Source organism: Rhinopithecus bieti, unplaced genomic scaffold (assembly GCF_001698545.2).
Source record: "Rhinopithecus bieti isolate Rb0 unplaced genomic scaffold, ASM169854v2 scaffold_30032, whole genome shotgun sequence".
NCBI classification, from domain to species: Eukaryota; Metazoa; Chordata; class Mammalia; order Primates; family Cercopithecidae; genus Rhinopithecus; species Rhinopithecus bieti.
The window spans coordinates 1,386,976-1,404,451 of record NW_016813134.1 but is presented as its reverse complement, the minus strand read 5'-3'; the positions used below and the strand labels follow the sequence as shown (position 1 = coordinate 1,404,451).

At 38.2% G+C, this 17,476-nt stretch overlaps 1 protein-coding gene across 1 annotated transcript in view; it reads right to left on the bottom strand.

The window, feature by feature from the left end:
• PPP2R3A (protein phosphatase 2 regulatory subunit B''alpha) overlaps positions 1-17,476 on the bottom strand; it is a 147,238-nt gene that overhangs the window by 71,223 nt on the left and 58,539 nt on the right. The window contains 1 exon segment of the mRNA XM_017847707.1: positions 10,695-10,961. Within this exon segment, the coding sequence (XP_017703196.1) occupies positions 10,695-10,961 (267 nt within the window).

Genomic DNA, 17,476 nt, shown 5'->3' with positions numbered 1-17,476 from the left:
CTTGAGCTGCTGTGAGCTCCACCCAGTTCGAGCTTCCCAGCGGCTTTGTTTACCTACTTAAGCCTCAGCAATGGCGGGCGCGCCTCCCCTAGCCTCGCGGCTGCCTTGCGGTTATATCGCAGACTGCTGTGTTAGCAACGAGGGAGGCTCCGTGGGCGTGGGACCCTCCCGGCCAGGTGTGGGATATATTCTCCTGGTGTGCCCGTTTGCTTAAAGCGCAGTATTGGGGTGGGAGTTACCTGATTTTCCAGGTGTTGTGTGTCTCAGTTCCCCTGGCTAGGAAAAGGGATTCCCTTCCCCTTGCGCTTCCCAGGTGAGGCGATGCCTCGCCCTGCTTCAGCTCTCACTGGTCGGGCTGCAGCAGCTGACCAGCACCGATTGTCTGGCACTCCCTAGTGAGATGACCCCAGTACCTCAGTTGAAAATGCAGAAATCACCGGTCTTCTGTGTTGCTCGCGCTGGGAGTTGGAGACTGGAGCTGTTCCTATTCAGCCATCTTGCTCCGCCGACCTATTTTTTTAATCCCATTTTGCAGATGAAGACATTCAGACACAGAGAGGCTACCTTCCAGGCTATAGGTGTGACGGGTAAAAATGGTGCTATGTCAGCCAGAAGACAGGAGCTGCAGGGCTTTGTATGGTTCAGAAAATAGTCTTATTCTTCTTTCTCAACTTTCAACTTTTTAAAACGCCATGATGAATCCTTTGGCCCAGTCTCTGAAAAATGCATTTCTTACTGTTTCTCTGTTTCTGTTCCTATGTTGCTTTCATTTCTCTGAGATTCATTCCCTATTCACTTCTTCTCTATCATTACTTAAAGCTGTGGAAAAACGTACAAACTACACACTGAGAATTTAACCAGATGTGAGCATTAAGTTTTTCAGGGCTGTTTGAGGTCTAAGATGAATGAGCTAAACTTCACCAACAGATGCAGATTTCATAAACAGAGTTTTCTAGGCACTTTAAAACAGATCCCAGTCTTTACAGCTACACTTGAGTGCCACTAAAAGTAGGCGGCAAACTCAAGCTGGTCTTCCAAATAACTTTATAAACTACAAGAATCCATAAGAACATTCATTTATTGCTCTAACAAACTCTCTCTTCCTTACTCCTTAAAGGTTGCCTCTCTTCTCCTTTTCCTATGCCAACCTATCATAAGAATATGAACAGTAAGTGCTGGAGACACAGAGCTCACTGCCCGGTACCAAAAAAGACTTGCGTGCATAGTAAAGAACTGTCGAAAATAAGGATGACTTAGTGAGTACTAACAGACTGCAATAGCCAAGTAAAAGCTAAATTAAAAGACAATTAGGAGTAACAAAAAGTCTCTGAGGACTGAGGTGACCATGGTGGACTGGACGCAGGACTAGACTGCAGCTCCAACTTGGGACAGAGAGAGCAGTGTGTGGAAGATTGCATTGTGAATTTTTGCTCCAGAACAACTGCAGGAACAAATCAGGAAACCTGAGAGGACCCACAGACCCCCTGAAGGAAGTGGACTGCTCCTGCAGGACCCAAGAGACACTCCAAATACTGTGCTGGTATCCACGGCTGAGAGACCCACAGAGGGTTCACAACACAGGACGCTGTGCAGGCAACCCCCAGTACCAGCCCAGAGCCTGGACTTGCTGGGTGGCTAGATCCAGAAGAGAGATAACAATCACTACATCTTGGCTCTCAGGAAGCCACATCCATAGGAAAAGAGGGAGAGTAGTAGTACATCAAGGGAACACCCCGTGGGACAAACGAATCTGACCAACAGCCTTCAGTCCTAGACCTTCCCTCTGACAGAGCCTACCCATATGAGAAGGAACCAGAAAACCAACTCTGGTTATATGACAAAACAAGGTTCTTTAATACCTCCAAAAATCACACTAGCTCACCAGCAACAGACCCAAACCAAGAATAAATCCCTGATTTACCTGAAAAAGAATTTAGGAGGTTAGTTATTAAGCTTATCAGGGAGGCACCAGAGAAAGGCGAAGCCCAATGTAAGGAAATCCAAAAAACGATAAAAGTGAAGGGAGAAATATTCAAGGAAACAGCATAAATAAAAAACAACCAAAACTTCAGGAAACAATGGACACACTTACAGAAATGCAAAATGCTCTGGAAAGTCTCAGCAATAGAATTGAACAAGCAGAAGAAGAAATTCAGAGCTCAAAGACAAGGTCTTCAAATTAACCCAATCCAACAAAGACAAAGAAAAAAAAGAAAATATGAACAAAGCCTCCAAGGAGTCAAGGATTATGTTAAATGACCAAACCTAAGATTGACTGGTGTTCCTGAGGAAGAAGAGAAATCTAAGTTTGGAAAACATACTTGGGAGAATAATTGAGGAAAACTTCCCTGGTCTTGCTAGAGACCTAGACATCCAAATACAAGAAGCACAAAGAACACCTGGGAAATTAATCACAAAAAGATCACTGCCTAGGCACACTGTCATCAGGTAATCTAAAGTCAAGATAAAGGAAAGAATCTTCAGAGTGGTGACACAGAAGTACCAGGTAACCTATAAAGGAAAACCTACCAGGTTAACAGCAGATTTCTCAGCAGAACCCTACAAGCTAGAAGGAACTACGGCCCTATCTTCAGCCTCCTCAAACAAAACAATTATCAGTTATCAAAAAAAAAAAAAAAAAAAGGCCAAGAATTTTGTATCCAGCGAAACTAAACTTCATAATGAAGAAAAGAGTCTTTTTCAGAAAAAGAAATGCTAAGAGAATTTGCCACTACCAAGCCACCACTACAAGAACTGCTAAAAGGAGCTCTAAATCTTGAAACAAATCCTGGAAACACATCAACACAGAACCTCTTTAAAGCATAAATCCCAGAGGACCTATAAAACAAAAATGCAATTTAAAAAACAAAATCAAAAAACCAAGGTATACAGGAAACAAACAGCATGATGAATGGAATGGTACCTCATATCTCAATATTAACACTGAATATAAATGGCCTAAATACTCCACTTAAAAGATAAAGAATTGTAGAATTGATAAGAATTCACCAACCAATTACCTGCTGCCTTCAAGAGACTCACCTAACACATAAGGACTTGCACAAACTTAAGGGTGGAAAAAGACATTTCAGGCAAATGGACACCAAAAGTGAGCAGGAGTAGCTCTTCTTAGACAAAACAAACTTTAAAGCAACAACAGCTAAAAAAGACAAACAGGAACATTATATAATGATAAAAGGCCTTTTCCAACAGGAAAATATCACAATCCTAAACATATATGCACTAACACTGGAGCTCCCAAGTTTATAAAACAATTACTAATAGACCTAACAAATGAGATAGACAGTAACACAACAAGAGTGGGGGACTTCAATACTCCACTGACAGCCCTAGACAGGTCATCAAGACAGAAAGTCAATAAAGAAACAATGGATTTAAACTATACCCTGGAACAAATGGACTTAATAGATATATACAGAACATTCCATCCAACAACTGTAGAATATGCATTCTATTCAACAGCACATGGAACTTTCTCCAAGATAGACCACAGAAGAGGCCACAAAACGAGCCTCAATACATTTAAGAAAACTGAAATTATATCAAGCACTCTCTCAGACCACAGTGGAATAAAACCTGAAATCAACTCCAAAAGGAACCCTCAAAACCATGCAAATACATGGAAATTAAATAACCTGCTTCTGAATGATCACTGGGTCAAAAATGAAATCAAGATGGAAATTTAAAAAATTATTCAAACTGAATGACAACAGTGACACAACCTATCAAACCCTCTGGGACACAGCAAAGGCAATGCTAAGAGAGAAGTTCATAGCCCTAAATGCCTACATCAAAAAGTCTGGGCTGGGCACAGTGGCTCACGCCCATCATCCCGGCACTTTGGGAGGCCGAGGTGGGCGGATCATGAGGTCAAGAGATTGAGACCATCCTGGCCAACATGATGAAACTCCGTCTCTATTAAAAAATACAAAAATTAGCTGGGTTTGGTGGTGCGCACCTGTAGTCCCAGCTACTCAGGAGGCTGACACAGGAGAATCACTTGAACCCAGGAGGTGGTGGCTGCAGTGAGCCAAGATTGCGCCACTGCACTCCCGTCTGGTGATAGAGAGAGATTCTGTCTCAAAAAAAAAAAAAAAAAAAAGCCTGAAAGAGCACAAACAGACAATCCAAGGTCACACCTCAAGGAATTAGAGAAACAAGAACGGAAGAAACCAAACCCAAACCCAGCAGAAGAAAGAAAATGACCAGGATCGGAGCAGAACTAAATGAGATTGAAAAAAATAATACAAAAGAAAAAAATAATAGAAAAGATAAATGAAACAAAAAGCTAGTTCTTTGAAAAGATAAATAAAATTGATAGACCATTAGCAAGATTAACCAAGAAAAGAAGAGAGAAAATCCAAATAATCTCAATAAGAAACAAAACAGGAGATATTACAACTGACACCACAGAAATACAAAAGATCATTCAAGGTTACTATGAACACCTTTATGCACATAAACTGGAAAACCTAGAAGACATGGATAAATTCCTGGAAAGATACAACCCTTCTAGCTGAAATCAGGAAGAATCAGATACCGTGAACAGACCAGTAACAAGCAGTGATACTGAAATGGTAACTTAAAAATTACCAACAAAAAGAAGTCCAGGACAGACGGATTCACAGCAGAATTCTACCAGATATTCAAAGAAGAATTGGTACCAATCCTATTGACACTATTCCACAAGACAGAGAAACAGGGAACCCTCCCTAATTTATTCTATGAAGCCGGCATCACCCTAATATCAAAACCAGGAAAGGATATAACCAACCAAACAAACAAACAAAACTTACAGACCAATATCCCTGATGAACATACATGCTAAAATCCTTAACTAAATACTAGCTAACTGAATCTAACAACATATCAAAAAGATAATCCACCATGATCAAGTGGGTTTCATATCAGGGATGCAGGGATAACTTAACATATGCAAGTCGATAAATGTGATATACCACATAAACAGAATTAAAAACCAAAATCACATGATCATCTCGATAAATGGAGAAAAAGCATTTGACAAAATCCAGCATCCCTTTATGAAGTCCTAGTCAGAGCAATCAAGAGAAAGAAATAAAGGGCACCCATATCAATAAAGAGGAAGTTGGCCGGGCGTGGTGGTTCACGCCTGTAACCCCAGCACTTTGGGAGGATGAGGCAGGTGGATCATGAGGTCAGGAGATCGAGACCATCCTGGCTAACACGGTGAAACCCTGTCTCTACCAAAAATACAAAAAATTAGCTGGCATGGTGGCAGGCGCCTGTAGTCCCAGCTACTCGGGAGGCGGAGGCAGGAGATGGCGTGAACCCTGGAGGCGGAGCTTGCAGTTTGCAGTGAGCCGAGAGCGAGCCACTGCACTCCAGCCTGGGCAAGACTCCGTCTCAAAAATAAAACAACAACAACAACAAAAAACAAAATAAAAGGAAGTCAATTTCTCGCTGTTTGCTGATGATATGATTATTTACCCAGAAGATCCTAAAAACTCCTCCAGAAAACTCCTGAAACTGATAAAATAATTCAGCAAAGTTTTCGAATACACAATTAATGTACACAAATCAGTAGCTCTTCTATACAACAACAGTGAGCAAGCTGAGTATCAAATCAAAAACTCGACCCCTTTTACAACAGCTGCAAAAAAAACAAAAACCAACCAAACAAACAAAAAAAACATACTTAGCAATACACCTAACCAAGGGGGTGAAAGACCTCTACAAGGATAACTACAAACCACTGCTGAAAGAAATCACAGATGACACAAACAAATGGAAACACATACCATGCTCATGGATGGGTAGAATCAATATTGTGAAAATGACCATTCTGCCAAAAGCAATCTACAGACTCAATGCAATTCACATCACAATTCCTATCAAAATACCACCAACATTCTTCACAGAATTAGAAAAAACTATTCTAAAATTCATATGGAACCAAAAAAGAGCCTGCATGGCCAATGCAAGACTAGGAAAAAAGAATAAATCTGGAGGCATCACATTACCTGATTTCAAACTATACTATAAGGCCACAGTCATCAAAACAGTATGGTACTGTTATAAAAATAGGCACATAGACTAATGGAACAGAATAGAGAACCCAGAGATAAAGCCAAATACAGCCAACTGATCTTTGACAAAGTAAACAAAAACACAAAGTAGGGAAAGCATACCCTTTTCAACAAATGGTGCTGGGATAATTGGCTAGTCACATGTAGGAGAATGAAACTGGATCCTCATCTGTCACCTTTTACAAAAATCAACTCAGGATGGATTAAGGACTTAAATCTAAGACCTGAAACTATAAAAATTCTAGAAGATAACACTGGGAAAACCCTTCTAGACATTGGCTTGGGCAAAGATTTCATGACGAAGAACCCAAAAGCAAATGTAATAAAAACAAAGAAAACTGCTAGGACTTAAAGAGGTTTTGCATGGTGAAAGGAACAGTCAGCAAGTAAACAGACAACCCACAGAGTGGGAAAAAGTCTTCATGATCTATACATCTGACAAAGGACTAATATCCAGAATCTACAATGAACTCATATCAACAAGAAAAAAAAATCCCATCAAAAAGTGGGCTAATGACATGAACAGACAATTCACAAAGGAAGATATACAAACGGCCAACAAACATATAAAAAATGCTCAATGTCACTAATGATCAGGGAAACGCAAATCAAAACCACAATGCGATACCACCTTACCCCTGCCAAAAAAACAAACAAAAAAAAAAAACCCAAAAACAAACAAAAAAACCAGTAGATGTTGGCACGGCTGCAGTGAAAAGGGAACACTTCCACACTGTTGGTGGGAATGTAAACTAGTACAACCACAACGGAAAACAGTGTGGAGATTCTTTAAAGAACTAAAAGTAGAACTACCATTTGATCCAGCAATCCCACTACTGGGTATCTACTCAGAGGAAAAGAAGTCACTGTAAAAAAAGATATTTGTACATGCATGTTTATAGCAGCACAATTCGCAATTGCAAAAACGTGGAACCAATCCAATGCCCATCAATCAACAAATGGATAAACAAACTGTGGTGCGTGTGTGTGTGTGTGTGTGTGTGTGTGTATGATGGAATACTACTCAGCCATAAAAAGGAATGAATTAATGGCACTCACAGTGACCAGGATGAGATTGGAGACTATTTCATGTGGAGTAACTCAGGAATGGAAAACCAAACATTATATGTTCTCACTCAAAAGTGGGAGTGAAGCTATGAGGATGCAAAGGCGTAAGAATGACACAGTGGACCTTGGGGACTAAGGGGGAAAGGGTAGGAAGGGGTGAGGGATAAAACACTACAAATAGGGTGCATTGTATACTGCCTGGGTGATGAGTGCACCATAATCTCACAAATCATCACTAAATAACTTACTCATGTAACCAAACACCACCTGTTTCCCAACAAACCATGGAAATAACATTAGAAAAAAAGAGAATTAGCTAACTAGAAGACATGATTAAATCAACTTTTAAATAAAGTTTTAAGAATAAAGAGGCAAAAAAAAAATACAAACTGACACACACATGATTATCTTTTCAGGTAATTATATACGCATCCCCCTCAACTTCCCAGGTAATTATATACACAACACTGCCCCCAACTTTTTATTGAGACAGGGTCCTACTCTGTCACCCAGGCTGGAGTGTGGTGGCGTGATCATGGCTCACTGCAGCCTCAACCTCCTGGGCTCAGTCTCCGATCCTCCTGCCTCAGTCTCCTGAGCAGCTAGGACCACATGCACATGTCACTACACCCAGGTAATTTTAAAAAATTACTATCTGTAGAGATGGGGTCTCACTATGTTGCCCAGGCTGGTCTTGAACTCCCAGGCTCAAGCGATCCTCCTGCCTCGACCTCCCAAAGTCCTGGGATTACAGGCATGAGTTACTGTGCCTGCCCACGCATCCTCATTTTATAAAAATGCAACGTTGATTTTAACTTTTTAAAGGTATGTGCAGTTTACTTTGCTACCTGAGCTGACAATTAAGATCTAACAGCAATGAACAAAAAGGCTTGGTGCCCATGAATAGAATTTAGGGCTATAATTAAGTATAATTCAGACAAGTTAATCAGACATATATATATATAATCGCTATTGCACCACATGATTATTAGGTATAAGAAGCAAATTGTTATGTAAACGACTGTTACTATGGCTAAATAAATTAGTTTTCTATCTTTTTAAACTCCTCCATGTTATCTGTCAGTTTCAACACTGCTGTTTTTTTCTGATACCACATACAGACTGATTCTCACTGCACATAAATGGCAAAGTTGTTCCTCTGGCTCCCCACCTTCCAGAGACTTCTACCCTGCCTTGACTATATTCTTTTCGACACCTCCCTTGAGTACTGTGGAGTCTTTAGGCTTTCTGCTATCCTCTCACTGAATCTGTGGAGTGTTAGCGGGGCCCTGAGCCACAGAGCAAGGCAGGGCTACCATGGCACAGGAATGGGAGGCCAGACCATAAAGGATGTGGAGACAGAGCAGTACAAAGACACAGGAGAATGGGCTCCTCAGTCAGTAGTTGGGAACATTCAGAGGAAGAACGGCTCTCCAGACATGGTGACCTCAGCACTGTACCAGGGAATTACTATGCTCTAATCTGGAAAGTTTCTCTTTGTCTGTTTACCTGAAGCAATCCATGAAACTTTCTGTCTCTTTCACACAAATTGCTCTCATGTTAGAAACACCCTGTTGGTGTAATCTCAGCACTTTGGGAGGCCGAGGTGGGTGGATCACCTGAGGTCGGGAGTTCGGACCAGCCCGACCAACATGGAGAAACCCTGTCTCTACTAAAAATACAAAAACTAGCCAGGTGTGGTGGCGCATGCCTGTGGAATCCCAGCTACTCGGGAGGTTGAGGCAGCAGAATCACTTGAACCTGGGAGGCAGAGGTTGTGGTGTGCCAAGATAGCGCCATTGCACTCCAGCCTGGGCAACAAGAGCGAAACTCTGTCTCAAAAAAAAAAAAAAAAAAGAAATACCCTGTTGGCATTTATGAAGTTACCATATTACCTCCAAATGCAAATTTCATTCACCCTTGCTAAATTTTATCTTTTGGACTTACAGCCATAGTTCCAGCCCATTCAGAAATTTTATCATCAGGGTTCTGTCATCTAACGTAATAGCCACCTCTAAAAGAATTGGGTAAGAAAATCCTGAATGCCCTTAAAGAACTTGTAATATATTTGTGTGGCTATTAACTGGAAATTAGTTACTGTTACCACATGTCCAGGGAGATGATATATGTAGAAACAGCACCACCCTAGAAGTTAGACAACTTGCCTCCTGGCATGAACTAGCTCTGTGACTTCAGATAAGTATTTGTAGAACTGCAGTTCTCTCACAAGTAAAATGGAATGGAAACAGATAAGCTCTTATTTCTGGAATGAGTTTGTTTTTCATTAAAAGCATCTAGGGGGTCAACAAGCAATTTTTAAGGAGGGACGAAGAAAGAGAAGAAAGAATTCCTTTTCATTTCCTTTAAAATCACTCTAGTTACATGTCATTTAACAGCAATGACAAATGTTTTGTGAGGTCAGAGGTAGGGCAAGGCATGATAAGTGAGGGTTCAGGGACTTCTCCAATAATACACAATGGAAGATAGGTCTTCAACAAAGTGGATGCTGAGGAGGTTGGCAAGAGGGGAAGCCCACTCTGGAGGGAGAACTCTGAGAGCCCAAATGCCTATAAGAGAGCAAGAGGGTCACGATTATACAGGAAAGTTTTAGGCAGGTTTGGAAAAAAAAAAACTCTGGGGCCAGGCTGTGGAAGCCATGGAATGCCAGAAGAGAAGTTTGAGGTTTACTCTGAAGAATGATAGTTTTCCAACTTTTTAACATTACTCCTGAAAGCAGGGGAACCCTTCTCAGTGGAAGTGTGCATGGGCTCTTAGGTTTTCCTACTTGGTCTCCTACTTGCCTCCATGCAGCCCTTAGCCTACTAAACCCCTCTGCCTCTTGAAGCACAGCCTAAAACTACTGCTAAAGCCTGAAGTGTGACCTGACTCTTCAATATTCATGCATAATAAAAATAAAGCCCAAACAAAACAAAGCACTGCTATAGAGGGTGGGAATTCCTGAATATTGCTAAATTGGGAAATGGTATAATCAAATATAATCTGATGGTTATGCTAAGTATTAACTGTTCTGGCTGGAGGCACAGAATCAAGTCATAGTAGTCCTGACATTAGAGGGGTAAGATTTTAACTCAGAAGCAGTTGGATATATTTGAAAGTTCCAAAGACTTGCTTCCTGTTGTCAAATCCATTTATTTCTGGGTAAAATGACTGTATTGAGATAGTCTACCGCTTCCTTGTCTGGCATTAGGGCAGTTATGATCAATGGGTGGGACTAAAAATCAGATTCCCATTCAGCACAAGGAAAACTTTTCTAACAACCAAGTATTTAACAATGGACCAGGCTGTCTGGCAAGGTAGAGCTTTTAGTGTCCGAAAGCATTCAAGCAGAGAATGAATTTATGAATTGGTGGTGTCTTGGAAGGGATTCTTATATTAAATAGGAGGTTGAAATGGAAGACCACTATGGAAGAAGAAAAAAAAAAACAACTCCATGCATGCTTCAAAACAGGGCAAAGAGGCAGTGAAGAGTGGAAGATCAGGGTTTCTAGAGAAGGGGAGATTATAAAGTTACATTACCTTTGCAATTTTCCCCATTTCATAAATGTCTGCTTTCTGATCTTCAATATCCATGAAAGCAGTTTCAATTCTGCTTAGAGTCTGTTCATGATTACTGCAGGTATCTGGGAGTCCTTCAGGGAAGTAGAATCGTGGAATGTTTATGGACAATGGTGCACTCACAACATTATTCACATGGGGAACCGGGGAGAGAGGTTGGGGACTACTTGGAGAGGTGGCCGGAGGTGGGAGTGGTGTTCCAGGTTTCTTTTCTGGTTTATTTTGAATCTAAAAGAAAAATAAGATTATGAGACACAAAAAATTTAAACAGCATTCATTGACTGAAAATCCTCACGAGCAATGTAAGAAACCACAATCAGAGACAGGAGAGATTAAGGGCTTCATGTACTCTAAAGGGTGGTAAGCATGTTTCTAGGGAATGCTTATCTGCACTAAATAAATAAATTAATTAATATCTGCCAGTACTCAAGTTTACATAGATTTATGTTTAAAAAATACATAGGTTTCTCCATCAGCTATTTGGCAGACATTTCAAAAGAATCAAAGAGCAATGTTAGATGATATATTAAGAATCTCGAGGTGTATTCTCACTCTGTTGGAACTGGATTAATACATTCTTTCTGAAGACAGTTCTTGGTCTTTCTGTGACTTTTACCTCTCCTTTAACAGGCAAAAACAAGTTCCTTTTAAATATATATATCTAAAAGTATTTGGGGAAGGAGCTCCTTTTACCTTCTCTAGTTTGACTTTGCTGAGGCAGAATCACTGCCAGCCCCTGATGCTGAGAAAATCTCTGTTAAGAAAATTAAAGCATTTTAGTTCTGAAATGTCCCCTACCTGGCTGATTTATTTGCCACTAGGGCCATGCCATTTTCTGCAAGATACACATTTATCTTATTTGTGGTTTGCTCCAATAGGCAAAAACCATGTTCATTAATTTCATCACAACCAAACTCCCTTTACAGTTTAATAACTCATTTAGTTTATATTCTTCTTCTTTTAAAAAAATGATTTGAGGTGGCATACTATAAAAAGACATTAGAAAGGTCAGTAAAGAGTGGCGGGGAGGCAATGAGGCAACTGAGATTGCCCACGATGTAGGAAAAAGGGAGGGGAGGTACATCATTATTCAGGTAGAAATTTATCTTACCAATAAAGACTAAATTTACTTCTGAGATTCTTATCAGAAAAAGCAAAAAAGATTCCATTAGAATTTTCATAGTTCTAATTTCTACTCTTAATTAATGGCCAGACTATCAAGGCTCATGAGCATGGTACTGTATTAGATGTTACATAAAGTATGAAAGATGAATATAACTGTTGACGAGCTAAATATATTTTATAGGTATTACGAACACAAAGTATTATTCAAATGTTCTTCCTTAAATTACTCTAATGCCATCTCTAAAGTTTGAACAATGATATATCTGTAAGAAGTAGATCTATCATATTTCTTAACATATAGGTTTATAATATAATTTTAAACTTCAGGATAAAATCTTAGCTACTCTTAAAATGTGAGTTTTATAAAGAGATAAGATTTATTCATATAAATATATGAAAATGGTTAAATCTCCTATTTTTGTCATAATAGCCCAATTTCCCTGTATTAATATCTGACATTAATACACAGAATGGAGTCTGCTCATATATTTAAGACTATTAGGGATATGAAGGCCAGTTGTCACACCATGTCTTTGCTACAGTTATCAGGATGTTACCCGTATAAAGCAATAGTCAAAGAAGAAACAGAACAAAGGGAAGTGATGCCAATGAAACATGAAAAACTTAAAAACACCGATGGCTTACTAGTCTGTGACCTCAAAATGGTTACTTAACCTTTTGGAATTTCAATAATAAAACAGAAATTACAATGTCTACTTCTTAGAAGGTTGTTGTGAGGATTAAAGCAAATTGTAAGATGTAATATAGGTAAAAGGTTCAGAACAATGCTGGGCAGAGATCTATCTATCATGTAAGAAAATGAATGACAATACCAACGGATGAGATTCTCAAAAAAATGAGATGAAGCATAATTTGGCATAATCCTTCAGATTCAATAATAAATAAAATAATCATTTACATATGTAAAGCAATTTGAAGTTTATAAACCAGGTTTGAGTTAACAAATTGACAATCCATTTTAAGTCAACATTTCTCTCTGCCTCAATGCTAAATCTGTAAATATTACATAGTCCCAGAAGTCAATAAGTTATTATTATTGTTCAGAGTGTTCTTAAAATTCTAAAGTAAGGCACAGAATTCTTCAGGGGCTTTACCTAGACCATTTATATTAGTGTCATCCCTTTCCATTATTCTATGCTGAAAGAGATTTGTGAGGTTCAGGTGTACAATCACCAATGTTTTCTGTGGTGTGATATCTAGGGCAGTTATGCCCATAGAATTAAGACCACTGGTGCCAGTAGGGATGAAACCTGAGAGTCTCATGAATACACACTAGTGGGAAAGGTTTAGAGCAAGGTCTTCAATGTTAACTCTCTGTTTTTGCTTTGACAGAAATAAGTGATACTCAGAACACTGGCTGCCAAAGATTTTATTTGAACGGGAAAATATCTCATTATAAAATATTCTGTTCTGCTTTTCTTAGTGTACTTAACACAGAGCAATTCACTGATAGGCAACTATTAATTCACTGGTCAATTCCGTATTTAATAAAACTGATGTTAATATTTAAAAGGAAAATAACACTAAAATAATGCATTTATTTTGAGCTTTTGGGTACTCAATTTACTTTCCATTGAGTTCTACAGGAGACATATAATTTAAACCTTAAAGTAGCTGAATAAAACTGATTGTTTACAAACATTATGGAAGAAAACCTAGTAATATAAATTCTGCCAAATTTACTGGCAAGTTTAGCATCTGCTCACTTTGGATACAGTGGTTTCAGTCCAGTCTAGGAGCAGCATTAGAGTATAATTAGCTGGGTAAAGTATTTCAATTCTCCATTTCAGTCTTTCGCTATAAACACAGTATCACTTAGATATTCATTCAGAATAGTTTCCTTGTGCTATTATGTCACTGTAGCATTTCCAATATTTGATCATTTTTGACCTACAAAAAAAGGAATTTCATATTTACCCAAACTATTTGAGATTATTCTGGGTCAGACTAACCATAAAACTATGGTTTCTTGCCGGATTTTGGATGGCCAGCATTTGTACAGTCCTTGATTTATATTGTAGTCAACGTTAGGCACTTGTTTGGTGAAACACTGCCATAGATTTTAAGCAAGCAAGTAGGTACTCTGCAAAGTACTCATCATAGGCAGAAATGACTCAATTGCATAGCCTGCTCAGGGAAGACATTTTTTCACAATCTAGAAGTAACCACCATTCTTTGTTATCTACATACATTACAACACACACATACACAATTGTCTATATCGACACAAATGTCTTGTTTTTAAAAAAGATTACCAGGATTAACATACTTTTTAAACAAACATTTGTTACAGATGTGTATGCATGCTAATATATAATCTATTGATTCAAAGTGCAAACAAGGCTTTTAATACAGAAATTCTAGTTTCTCAAGGATATTTCTATTAAAAATTCCAGTAATTTTCTAGCTAAATTGTAAAATGTTCGTTAAGTTGTATTTGTTGTCTCTAAAACTGGATTCCTTCTCCACAAGAGAAAAATGTGAGTACTGTACTCCAGGTCCAAAAGGTCTATTTTTAAACCTGTTGGAATCCCTCTGCAAATAGCTTTCTGCAAATAGCTGAATAGAGGACACACATTAATTCCTTGATCTAATATCAAGATACAAGGGAGCTGTAAAATTATTTGTGAGTTAGTTCACTGGATGGTTTTATTAGTAATAAAAATATTAAAAAAAAAAACAAACACCCAAATTTCAAACCTGTGTCTGCTGAAATGACTTCAGCCGCTTCTTAAACCGTGAAGGGAGAACAAAATCACAGCCCCTTGCCAGGAAAGCTAGCTCTCCCCTTAAATCCGGGTCCCTTCGTAGAGATGTTTCCTTGATCATCATCTTTGAAAAGTGAATGTTTACTTCGCAACTGTCCAGCACACTTCTGAAGATAATCAGATTTAGCAAGTTGTCAATCTTGTCAGGTAGGAAGATTTTTTTCTTCTTATCTCCCAAAGAAATGAAATTCAAGCATTGTGCTCTCCCAGCCTCCACGGACCACAATCTATGCTTGTCCTGACATGCAGCTGGTTCCCAAATACAGTCTGTGGCTCCCAATACCTGTTCATAATTTTCAAGTTATAAACACAGCCTGCAACCGGCCTGTTGCTCCTTGTTGGTAGCTTTATGTCAAATTGACCTGCACATGTTGAGAATATGGAGCCTTCTGGGAAAGGAAGCACCCACTACTCTGTGTACCAAAGTTAGAAACATTACAGCTGGACCTAAAAATAGTACCTTCTCAGATAATGCTAACTTCTTAAACTCAGAGTATGTAAGGTGTCAATCCGCATAAAGCAGTTTCTTTTCAAACTAGAAGAAAAAGAACATGTAGAACATTTTCAGCTTCTTCTCTTTAATATTTTATAAAAAAAAAGAACGGGATGCGGAACTTTGAATTTAAAACTATTATTTTAAGAATAGTTTTTTATTTTTTATTTGAAGCAAAGTAAATATCCAAAACTCTCCAGATCTCTCCCAGTCAAAATAAGAGGAAAAACAGAAACTTTCATTCTCAAATGGGAATTTACAAAAAGATCTGTTGATCTCAGATTTAACATTTTTTAAAGCAAAAGACTATCTTAGTTATCAAACATTTTCTTGAACTGATTATGATTATGAACATATCTGAAAATCTGTTCTCAGAAGTATTGGTTAAGAAAGTAGAACAACTGAATGCCATAGAAAATAAGTTTTAGATACATATAAGCAAGTCAAACGTGGCTAAAACAAAAAGGACAGAAAAGATGATCAAACAGCAATGACATAGTACATACTGAATTTGTAAGATTTCTTCCTTTGAGAAGCTTTAAAGAAATCAGTTAAGATTTTTAAAATATCTATTATTTCATCATATATTAAATATCTGCCTCATATAGTTATTTGTAAGTGAATCATAAAGTCATCCTTTGGTATCTGTGGGGGATTGGTTCCAGGACCCCCCATGGACCAAAATCCACGGCTGCTCAAGTCTCTTATATAAAACGTGTAATATTTGCATACAACCTACTCACATTCTCCCATATACTTTAAAGCATCTCTAGATTACTTGTAATACCTAATACAATATAAGTCTTACGTAAATAGCTGTTATACTCCATTGTTTAGGAAATAATGACAAGAAAAAAAAGTCTATACATATCCAATACAAATGCAACCATATTGTTTCCCCAAATATTTTCCAACTAGATGCAAAACCCATTGATACAGAGGGCTGACTGTTTTCTCTCACATTTAATATTTAGATTTCATTATTTATTTTCAATCAACCACATCAATCAGCATTTATTTTCTATGTCTAGAAAATATACACCAAAGATTATTAAAACAAAAAAAAAACAGCTTACAACCCTCTTTTACTGAACCTTTGCCTAATTTAGTGGAAATTAAATTATTTGGTTTTCCACTGTTTCCTACAAATATAAGTCTGCTTTTTCCCACTGATTTCTTTTCAAGACACTGACAACTCTTTATAATGTATACATTAGGCTTATACGTCTAAAGCTGTGTTTTAAAGAATTTCTTTTAAGTGGCAGAGTCTTCTGTTCACATCAAATTTTATCTGAAAGCTTTTGATATGTACTATGATTGAAAGAGGATTACAACTGAAAACCACTGGTCTTATGCTTCATCCTGAGCCTTTCCTTATTTTCTCAATTTTCTCTCTCACTGGGCTTCCATGTTAATTCTTTGAGGCGGGTGGCTTTCTCAAATTTTTCCCTTACACTCCCGACTAGAATACTCTTTTTCTCCCTCATTATTTATCTCCTAAATAAAATGTCAAAAAGGTATGTAGGAATGCAACTAGGCCTTTAGACTTACAATTTAATGCTTATTCTATTAAACCACACTTTAAGTTATATTTCCTCTCCTTCCCAACACCAACCTGTGGCTTTAGGTGAGCAGGTTCATTCCTTTCCTGAGAATGCTCCCTTTCCTCAAATTATACATTCTAATCATCTTTCAAGATCCAACTCAAAATTTAACTATTTCATGAAGACTTCCTGATTATTTAAGTCCCCTTACTGTAATTCTTAACTTTATATATACAGCACTTAGTGAAATACTATATAACCTCTCTCAAATGACCTCCACTTAACATATTATCGTATTCAGCCAATGCTCTCCATTTCTCCTGTGAAACAGAGCAACTAATGCCCATCACACATGGATTTGTGGCTAACAGCTTCTCTTACACTCTCATATTTCTTACCTTACTAGTTGGGTTGTGTGCTAAGAGTCAGCTGCATTTGTCCTCAGTCTGTTTATGCTGGTTGTACTTTTCACAGTAACTACTCAATTCAATTACATAAACTAACAAAATGTAAGTGTGGAAAAGAAAAGTTGTTCTAAAATGTAAAAAAACCCTAAGTTTTATTTTATTTTATTTTTTATTATACTTTAAGTTCTAGGGTACATGTGCATAACGTGCAGGTTGGTTACATATGTATACTTGTGCCATGTTGGTGTGCTGCACCCATCAACTCATCAGCACCCATCAATTCATCATTTATATCATGTATAACTCCCAATGTAATCCCTCCCCTCTCCCCCCGATAGGCCCCGGTGTGTGATGTTCCCCCTCCCGAGTCCAAATGATCTCATTG